General features: G+C 39.3%; 1 protein-coding gene across 1 annotated transcript; it reads right to left on the reverse strand.

Moving 5' to 3' along the window:
• Positions 1 to 844: 844 nt before the first annotated feature.
• Positions 845 to 1585, reverse strand: LOC118574817. The gene has a single exon (XM_036175682.1). It carries the CDS (start codon positions 1583 to 1585, stop codon positions 845 to 847), a length of 741 nt encoding a protein of 246 aa, XP_036031575.1.
• Between the last annotated feature and the right edge of the window lie 10023 nt (positions 1586 to 11608).

Genomic DNA, 11608 nt, shown 5'->3' on the forward strand with positions numbered 1-11608 from the left:
CTGGATTCCTGAAGAAACATGGGACTGTTTTAAAGATGGAATAAATTTGTTTTGCATAATAAAATGAACTTAATCTTATAGCAACAAGGGGTAGAATATTGTACCTTAAAAGCAATAAACTTGAGGTTGGTGATATTGCTCACTGGGTAAGAGTGTGTGCCACCAAGCCTGATAATGTGAGATTGAACTCAGTGGTGGAGATGATAAAACAAGAAAACCAGCCCTGACAAGCTGTCCTGTCTTCTGCACACCACATGGCCCATCAGAGCACACTGGAGATGCCTGGCCTTTTGTGATATTCACAACCAGGTAATTAGGAGATGGTTACTGCTTTCTGGTAGAGACAGGCTTCAGATGGCACTGGCATCTTCAGTGTGCAGCATTGCCTTCTTACTCCAAGATACCATCCCACACTGCCAGCAGTGCCAAGGCTGAGACATCCAGCTCTACCCTCCAGAGATTTGAGTACTTAAGTGTTTCCACACAGGAATGTCGGGTTCTCATGTATGTCTGTTAAGGTGTCAGCTTACTTACAAACCTTCTTTCATCTAGTATATGTCATGTATATTTAAGCAACTTGCATTTCACCAGTAGTCTTGCCTGCTATTGCTTGTTGGCAGTATCCAAAGACATGAGCATCACCCACAGAGGTTAGAATGTGAAAATACTTAAAGAAAGGAGTGTATTTGACAGGAAATGAAAATATACAATTTAGACACACCCCAGAAACCAAGTTGATATTTTATTTGGAATGAGTTAGTGATTATACAGTAATGTGTGAAAATGGGCAATTTCTTCAAGGATTCTCCTGGCAGATGTTACAAATGCCAAAGCCCTCACTTCTTCAGGCCTTTTGCTCAGCCAGTTCGGAAGCACACTGGGCCTTCACCTGACTCTGTACCGTCAGAGAGATCATCTCATAGAGGAAAAAAATGACACCAAAGAGTGACATCGTGGCTGTCAGGACACCCATTGAGAACACAGTTGTGCAGTGTTTCTTTACAATGTCTTCTTTCTTTACGGGAAAGTCAGGTGGAAAGTCAAGAGTGGTTTGCCCATAAATGTCTACCAGGTGGTTCAAGGTCACAGCAACAAGTGTAAAAATGCTGCTCACAGCCAAAATTATGGCAGACATCTTGTAGCAAAATAGCTGGATCTCAATGACTGGGTCTTCCATACAGCTGATCTTAATGGCCACTAAACTGAAAATCACAACTAGAATTTTCATCAAAATGGCCCACATTATCAGGGCTTGTAAATACTGAAATTCCGATGACTTGTTCCAGGTTGAATCAATAGGGATGTGAACCAGCATCCTGGTCACAGACCCTGAGATGTTAAAGTCCTGAGGGTAATAAGCTTCCCAGAGTCCAATGGACACAGACTTCACCACCTTGTCGTCAAATTCCCAAAGGCGCCAGCATCGGTTGTTTGCAAGAATGATTTCAAACACCAAAGCAGATGTACTGCAAAGGAGGCAACTCAACTTGAATATGCACTCCTTCATGCTGGCAAATCTGAAGATGACATCAAAGAATAGAATTAGTGAGAATACAAGGGAAGGTGAGAAAATAGAATGAGTCATGGTTTAGAGAGCACTGAGCTCTCATACCTTGTCCCTGTTGTCACATGGAGGTGTTTCAGAGGTCTATGTGCAGTTGACTATTCTGAACACTGTAGATAATAGTAAGAGAAGCTTAGAAGCTTAGAGAAATCCATGAGTATAGTGGAAATAGCCACTTTATGATATTTTGGACACCGATTTCATAATATCCATAAAATGCTAAAATGTTCATATTTGTTGACCAGGAATTTCAATGCTTGTAATTGACAGTGACATGGGAGTTGGCAATATCACACTAAGATCATGTTTATTCACCATGTTTGTAATATAAAAATATTATGAATAATGTAAATGAGGGTAATAAACAAAGGAATGCTCAAATAAATTATCACTTCTAAAATAATGTGATGAAACTTCTCATGACTATTTAAAAAAGGAACTAACCTACATGGCCTGCTGAAATAAAAAAATGAAAACTATAATTCACATGGTATATCCAATCATGTGAGAATGCCATTTATAGTGCATACATGTGTGTACAAGTATATATATATACACACACACATATATTTATTCACAAAGGTATATTAACCCAAAAGATACACACACAAAATAAAGAACTCTAGGTAGATCAATTGAGTATTGTACACTGTCCTTTTTATTAGTATTTTATGAAATGTAATTATTACTAAAAAACTCAAGAACTACATATATCTCATAATTAAAGTTAGATTGAGAATGACTTTCAAGAAATGTAGGTATTTGGGATGGGGATATAGCTTAGTGTTATAGTGATCACCTAAGATGAATAAGACCCTGAACTCATTCCTCAGTATAAGAAAACTAAAATCTCTGTGTAAAATATGAGGATTCATGGATATTTCCATCATTTGCTCAACACTTACTCAAATACCTTCTCTGAACACAAAACTAAGACTACATGAGTTGCTGGCCAGCAGAGAAAACTCCCCACTGCCAGGCTCCCCCACCCCCTATCAGACCCTGTAATTTTTTAAGACCCAAGCCCTACTCCAATACCCATGTTCCTGTGATCCCAGTAATTTCTTGAGATAAGAAATCTGCCAGCTCCCATTGGACAAAGAAGTGAGTGACTTCCCTCCCTCCCAGAGAGTCTTGATTCTGGGACCCAGGCCCTGGGACACAAACAGTCCCCAGGAACCCCCAGATAACTCTGCCCCAGTTGCTGGCCAGCAGGGAAAATTCCCTTTGGCCAGGCTTCTCCACTAAGCCCCCACCCCCCACCCAGACCCTTCAATCTACAAGACCCAAGCCCTACTTCAATATCCATTTGCCTAAAACCCCAGAAACTTCCTGAGACAAGGAATTCACCTGCTCTTATTGGATCAAGGGTGGCTTCCTGAGACACAGAATCCACCCACTCTGACTGTAGCAAGAGCCCTGATAAGACCAAGAGCGACTACCCGAGTCACAGAATCAGCTAGCTCGCATTGGGCCAAGTGTAGATACCCAAGATTCAGAAACTTCCAGCTCCAATTAGAACAAGAGCTAAGATTGGAACCAAAGGGGCCCCCTGAGACACAGACACAACAAGCACAGAGTGGACCAATAGCCGCTTGCTCAGACACAGGTACCTCTTGCACCTATTAGCAGAAGAGATGAGCAGATATCAATGCAAAAATACATACCACAACATAAAGAGCAATATGGCCTCAACAGAACCTAGCCCTCCTTTAACAGTAAGACCTAACATAGCAATGTACAAGAAGCAGAAGAATGTGACCTTAAAAAGAGCTTCATGAAGATGATAGAGCCCTTTAAACAAAAAATAAAAATTCCCTTAAGGAATTGAGGAAAAGATAAACAAAATTTTTTTAAGAAATCAATAAAGAAATTGAGAAAAAGACAAACAAAAAATTGGAGGAAATCAATAAATCCCTTAAAGAAAACCAAAGGAACCATGAAAAAGCAATTAAACATGTGAGGGAAATAGTTCAAGACCTAAAAATGGAAATAGAAACAATGAAGAAGATACAAACAGAGGGAATGCTGGAAACAGAAAGTCTGAGTAAACAAACAGGAAAGAAAGATGCATTTAACCAGCAGAATACATGAGATGGGAGAGAGAATCTCTGATGTAGAGGATACAATAGAGGAAGTAGATTTATTAGTCAAAGAAAAGACGAAAGACAAAAAATTCATAATACAAATGTCCAGGAAATCTGGGACACCATGAAAAGACCAAACCTAAAAATAATAGGGATAGAAGCAGGAGAAGAACACCAAATTAAAGGCACAGAAAATATATTAAAAAAATCATGGAAGAAAACTTTCCCAACATAAAGAAAAAAATACCTATGAAGATACAAGAAGCTTATAGAACACAAAACAGACTGGACCCCCCAAAAATGTCCCCTCACCACATAATAATTAAACAACTCAACATATAGAATAAAGAAGAATATTAAGAGCACCAAAGGAAAAAGGCCAAGTCACCTATGAAAGCAGACTCATCAGAATAACACTCTAGTTCTCAATGGAGACTTTGAAAGCCAGAAGGACCTGGACAGATGTAATGCAGACACTAAGAGACTATGGATGCCAGAATAGATTAATATACACAGCAAAATTTTCAATCACCATAGACGGAGTGAACAAGACATTCCAAGACAAAGCCAGATTTAAACAATACCTATCCACAAATCAAGAACAACAGAAAACACTAGAAGAAAAATTCCAACCTAAGGAAGTCAGATACACCCATGAAAACACAGGCAATAGATAACCCCACAGCACTAAATCCCAAAGAGGAGAAATACACACACAACCAACAAAAGATAATAGGAATTAACAATCACTGGTTATTAATATCCCTTAATATCAATGGACTTAATTCAACTATAAAAAGACACAGGCTAACAGAATGGATATGAAAACAGGACCCAACATTCTGATGCATACTAGAAACACACCTCTAGGTTGTTTCCAGGTTCTGGCTATTACAAACAATGCTGATATGAACATAGCTGAGCAAATGCCCTTGGGGTATGATTGAGCATTCCTTGGGTATATGCCCAAGAGTGCTACAGCTGGGTCTTGGGGGAGATGGATTCCCAATTTTCTAAGGAAGTGCCACATTGATTTCTAAAGTGGCTGTACAAGCTTGCATTCCCACCAGCAGTGGAGGAGAGATCCCCTTGCTCCAAATCCTCTCCAGCATAAGCTGTCTTCAGTGTTTTTGATCTTAGCCACTCTGACAGGTATAAGGTGGTATCTCAGAGTCATTTTGATTGGCATTTCCTGGATAATTAGGGATGTTGAGCAATTCCTTAAATGTTTTTCAGCCATTTGAACTTCCTCTGTGGAGAATTCTCTGTTTAGTTCTATAGCCCATTTCTTAATTGGGCTTACACATGCTCAGCCTGGAAGGAGGGGACAGGACCTGCCTGTACTGAATCCACCAGGTTTAAATGAATCCCCAGGGGTGTCTTGGTCCTGGATGGCATGGGAATGGAGGGGAGGGGCTAGGGGGAAGGTGGGGGTGGGGGCTGGAGGGGGGAGGACAGGGGAACCCATGGCTGATGTATAAAATTAAAACACATAATAATAAAAAAAAGAAAAAGAAAAAAAGGAAACACATCTCAACTTCAAAGAAACTAACTCAGAGTAAAAGACTGAGAAAAGTCTTTCCAATCAAACTGTCTTAAGAAGCAAGCTCATGTAACTTTCCTAATATAAAACAAAATAGACTTCAAACTGAAATCAATCGAAAGGGATCGAGAAGGACATTACATACTCATCACAGAAAAGAATCACCAAGATAAAGTTTTGAGTCTGAACATTTATGCCACAAATACAAGGGCACCCACATATGTAAAAGAAACACAACTAAAGCATAAATCATACATAAAGTCTCACACATTAATAGTGGGAGTGTTCAACACCCCACTCTCAACACTGGATAGATCTGCCAGATTGAAACTTAACAGAGAAATAAGGGGCTTAACTGATGTTATGACTCAAATAGACTTAATTGATATCTATAGAACATTCCACCCTAACAAAAAAGAATATATCTTCTTCTCAGCACCCCATGAAACTTTCTCTAAAATTGACCACACACTCAGTCTCAAAGCAAATCTCAACAGATATGAAAAAATTGGAATAACCTCCTGTATTCTACCAGACCAACCTGGTTTAAAGTTAGATTTCAACAACAACAAAAAAGTCTACAATCTCATGGAAACTGAATAATGCTCAACTGAATCACCAATGGCTTAAAGAAGAAATAAAGAAAGAAATTAAAGACTGCCTAGAGTTCAATGAAAATGAATGCAATACATACCCAAATTTATGGGACACTATGAAAGCAGTGCTAAGAAGAAAATTCATAGTGCTAAATGTCCACATAAAGAAGTTGGAGAAATCTCACACTAGTGACTTAATAGCACATCTGAAAGCTCTAGAACAAGAAGAAGCAAAGTCACCCAGGAAGAATAGATGCCAGGAAATAATAAAATTGAGAGCTGAAACCAATAAAATAGAAATATAGAGGACAATAGAAAGAATCAATGAAACAAGGAGTTGTTCTTTGAGAAAACCAAAAAGATAGACAAGCCCTTATCCAGACTAACAAAAAGGCAGAGAGAGAGAGCATACAAATTAATAAAATCAGAAATGAAAAGGGAAATGTAACAACTGACACTGAGGAAATCCAGAGAATCATCAGGTCATACTTCAAAAACCTGTACTCCACAAAACTGGAAAATCTAAAAGAAATGAACGTTTTTCTGGATAGGTACCATATACCAAAGTTAAATCAAGACCAGATAAATCATTTAAATAGACCAACAATCCATAAGGAAATAGACACAGTCATTAAATGTCTCCCAACCAAAAAATCCCAGGACCAGATGGTCTAAATGCAGAGATCTACCATGTTGTCAAAGAGGCATCAATACCAATACTCTTCAAATTGTTCCACACAATAGGAACAGAAGGAATGTTACCAAACTCCTTTTATGAGGCTACTGTTACTCTGATTCCCAAGCCATATAAATACACAACAAAGAAAGAAAATTACATACCAATCTCCCTAAAAAACATTGATGCAAAAATACTCAATAAAATATTGGCAAACTGACTCCAACAACACACCAAAACATTATCCACCATGATCATGAGGCTTTGTCCCAGAAATGCAAAATGGTTCAACATGGGAAAGTCTGTCAAAGTAATACACCATATAAACAAACTGAAAGAAAAAAAACATGATCATTTCATTAGATGCTGAAAAGGCCTTTCACAAAATCCAATACCCCTTCATGATAAAAGTCTTGGAGAGATCAGGAATACACGGAACATACCTAAACATAATAAAGGCAATTTACAGCAAACCAACAGCCAACATCACATTAAAAGGAGAGAAAATCAAAGCAATTCCACTAAATCAGGAACAAGACAAGGCTGTCCACTCTCCTCATATTTATTTAATATAGTACTTAGAGTTCTAGCTAGAGAAATAAGACAACAAAAGGAGATCAAGGGGATACAAATTGGAAAGAAGTCAAACTTTCACTATTTGCAGATGATATGATAATATACTTAACTGACCACAAAAATTCCACCAGGGAACTCCTACAGCTGATGAACATCTTCAGTAATGTGGCAGGATACAAGATTAACTAAAAGAAAATCAGCAGCTCTCCTGCATACAAATGAAAAATGGGCTGAAAGGAAGTCAGAGAAATATTACCCATTACAATAGCCAAAAATAAAAAATAAAATAAAATACTTTGGCGTAACTCTAACTGAGCAAATGAAAGACCTGTATGACAAGAACTTTAAGTCTCTGAAGAAAGAAATTGAAGAAGATGTCAGAAAATGGAAAGATCTCCCATGCTCATGAATAGGTAGGATTAATACAGTAAAAATGCCAATGTTACCAAAAGCAATCTACAGATTCAATGCAATCTCCATCAATTTCCCAACACAATTCTTCACACACCTGGAAAGAACAATACTCATCTTCCCATGAAAAAACAAAAAACTCCAGATAGCCAAAAGAATCCTGTACAATAAAACAACTTCTGGAGGCACCACAATCTCTGACTTCAAGCTCTACTACAGAACAACAGTAATAAAAACAGCTTGGTACTGGCATAAAAACCAACATGTGGACCAATGGAATCAAATGAAGACCCAGACATTAATCCACACACCTAAGAACATATGATTTTTGACAAAGAACCCAAAACTGTACAATGGAAAAAAGAAAGCATCTTCAATAAATGGTGCTGGCATAACTGGATGGCAACATGTAGAAGACTGCATATAGATACATATCTGTCACCATGCACAAAACTTAAGTCCAAGTGGATCAAAGACCTCAACATAAATCTAGTTACTCTGAACCTGACAGAACAGAAAGTAAAAAGTAGTCTTGAACGCATTGGTACAGGAGATCACTTCCTAAATATAACACCAGTAGCAAAGACAGTGAGAGAAACAATTAATACATTGTTTGAAACTAAGAAGCTTTTGTAGGGCAAAGGACATGGTCAACAAGACAAAACAACAGCCTACAGAATGGGAAAAGATTTTCTACAACTCCACATCTGACAGAGGGCTGATGTCAAGAACCTATATAGAACCCAAAAAATTAGACATCAAAATACCCAACAGTACAAATAAAAAATGGGCTACAGAGCTAAACAGAGAATTCTCAACAGAAGAAGCTCAAATCTCTGAAAGACATTTAAGGAATTGCTCAACATCATTAGTCATCAGGGAAATGCAAATCAAAACAACTCTGAGATAACATGTTACACCCAGCAGAATGGCTGAGATCAGAAACACTGAATACAGCTTACGTTGGAGAGGATGTGGAGCAAGGGGAACACTCCTATACTGTTGGTGGGAATGTAAACTTGTACAGCCACTTTGCAAATCAGTATGGAGCTTTCTTAGAAAATTGGGAATCAACCTCCCTCAAGACCCAGTTATACCACTCTTGGGCATATACCCAAGGAATGTGCAGTCATACCACAAGGACACATGCTCAACTATGTCCATAGCAGCATTATTTGTAATAACCAGAACCTGGAAACAACCTAGATGCCCTTCAACTGAAGAATGGATAAAGAAAATGTGGTACATATACACAATGTAGTACTACTCAGCAGAGAAAAACAATGACATCATGGATGGAACTAGAAAATATCATCCTAAGTAACCCAGACTCAGAAAGACAAACATGGTATGTACTCACTCATAGGTGGATACCAGTTGTAAAGCAAAGGATAACCAGACTGCAACTCACAACTCCAGGGAGGCTACCAAGTAAAGAGGACCCTAAGAAAGACACATGGATTGCCAAGCAACGGAAAAATCAATGAGATCTACATGAGCAAACTGAGGGTGGGGGTGGGTAATGGAGGGCAAGGGTTGGAGGAAAGTGAGATTCAGGGAGTGAGAGGTCCCAGCTGGATCAGGAACAGAGTGTGAAAACAAGAAAAGAGATACCATGATAAATGAAGACCCCATGGGAATAAGAAGAAGTAGAGTGCTATAGAGGTCCCCAGAAATCCACAAAGATACTTCCATTATGGACTACTGGCAATGGTCGAGAGAGTGAGATGACCTCCTCTGGTGATCGGATGGCTGAACACCCTAACTGTTTTGATAGAATTCTCATCCAGTGACTGATGGAAGCAGATGCGGAGATCCATGGCCAAACCCCAGGTGGAGCTCCAGGAGTCTAACCAGTGAGAGCAAGGAGGGAATCTATGAGCAAGGGATATCGAGACCATGATTGCAAAAAGCACAGGGACAAACATCCAAGCTAGCGGAAAAACATGAACTGTGCAGCAATAGCTGAGGAGCCCCCAGGTCTCCTCTGCATAAGTGAGACATTTGATTAGCCTTAACTGTTTAGGAGGCCCCCAGGTAGTTGGACCCCCACCTGTCCTTGGTGCATGAGCTGGCTTTTTGGAACCTAGGGCCTGTGTTGAGACATCATGCTCAGCCTTAGTGCAGGGAGGAGGGGACTGGACCTGCCTCAACTGAATCTAATAGGCTGGGCTGAATCCGCATGGGAGACCTTGCCTTGGAGGAGGTGGGAATACAGGGGGGTGGGAGAAGGGAGGACAGGGTAATCCATGGCTGATATGTAAAATTAAATTAACTATGAAATAAAAATATTTATTATAAAAGTTCTCAAACACACACACATCACTGAAAAAAAATCCTGTACAATAAAACCACCTCTGGAGGTATCACCATCCCTGACATCAGGTGCTACTATAGAGCTAAAGTAATAAAAACAGGTTGGTGTTGGCATGAACACTGACATGTGGATGAATGGAATTGAACTGAAGACCCTGACATTAACCCACACTACTATGAACACCTGATTTTTGACAAAGAAGACAAAATTGTACAATGGAAAAAAAAACAAACCAACTTCAACAAATGGTGCTGGCATAATTGGACGTCAATATGTAGAAGACTGCAAATATATATATCACCATGCATAAAACTTAAGTACAATTGGATCAAAGACCTCAATATAAAATCAGTTACACTGAACCTGATAGAAGAGAAAGTAGGAAATAGTCTTGAACGCAATGGCACAGGAGACCACTTCCTGAATAGAACACCAGTAGCAAAGACACTGAGAACAACAATCAATAAATGAAACCTCCTGAAACTGAGAAGATTCTGTAAGGCAAAGGATATAGTAAATAAAACAAAACAAGAGCCTAAAGAATGGGAAAAGATTTTCATGAACCCCACATCTGACAGAGGGCAAATCTCCAAAATATATAGAGAACTCAAGAAGCTAGACATCAAAATAACGAAAAATCCAATTAAAAATGAGCTACAGATCTAAACAGAGAATTCTCGAAGGAAGAATTTCAAATGGCCAAAAGACATTTAAGAAATTGTTCAACATCCTTAATTATCAGGGACATGCAAATCAAAATGACTCTGAGATACCATCTTACACATGTCAGAATAGCTAAGATAAAAAAAAAAAAAACTGAAGACAGCTTATGTTAGAGAGGATGTGGATCAAGAGCAACACTCCTCTGCTGTTGGTGAGAGTGCAAACTTGTACAGCCACTTTGGAAATCAGTTTGGTGGTTTCTCAGAAAATTGGGAATCAATCTTCCTCAAGACCCAGCAATGCCACTCTTGGGCATATACCCAAGGAATACTCAATCATACCACAAGGGCACATGTTCTACTATGTTCATAGCAGCATTATTTGTAATAGCCAGAACCTGGAAACAACCTAGATGCCCCTCAACTGAAGAATGAATTAAGAAAATGTGGTACATATACATAATGGAATACTAATCAGCAGAGAAAAACAATGCCATCATAATGTTTGCAGGCAAATGGATGGACCTAGACAATACCATCCTTAGTGAGGTAGCCCAGTCTCAGAAGGACAAACATGGTATGAAACAACTCATAAGTGGATACTAGATATAAAGCAAAAGGTAATCAGGCAACAACCCACAGCTCCATAGAAGCTAACTAACAGGGAAGAATAAAAGAGGGAAGCATGGTCTGCCTTGGGATTGGGGAAATAGATGAGATCTCTATCAGTAAACTGGGGATGAGGGGTGGGAAAAGGATGGTAGGGGATAATGGATGAGAGCAAAAAGGAATGGGATGATTGAACTTGAAAGGGGAGGAAGGAGAAATGCAATGAAATAGATACATGATAGAGAGAGGCACCATGGGGATAGAGAAAAGCCGGTGCTAGGGATGTTGCTAGGAATCCCCATGGATGACCCCAGCCTGGGCTACTAGCAATAGTGGAGAGGGTGCCTGAACTGAACTGACCCAGAGATCAGACCGGTGAATACCCTAACTGTCATCACAGAACTTTTCTCCAATGATTGATGAAAGCAGATGCAGAGATCCACAGCCAACCACTACACAGAGCTCCAGGAGTCTAGTCAAAGAGAGAGAAGAGGGATTCTATGAGCAAGTGCATCAGGATCATGATGGGGAAACATGCAGGGACGACAAAAACCAAACTAGAGGGAA

Source organism: Onychomys torridus, chromosome X (genome assembly GCF_903995425.1).
Source record: "Onychomys torridus chromosome X, mOncTor1.1, whole genome shotgun sequence".
Lineage (NCBI taxonomy): Eukaryota > Metazoa > Chordata > Mammalia > Rodentia > Cricetidae > Onychomys > Onychomys torridus.

Excerpts from the sequence above, each read along its gene's own strand:
- LOC118574817 (XM_036175682.1), bottom strand. The coding sequence starts at position 1,585 with ATGACTCATTCTATTTTCTCACCTTCCCTTGTATTCTCACTAATTCTA.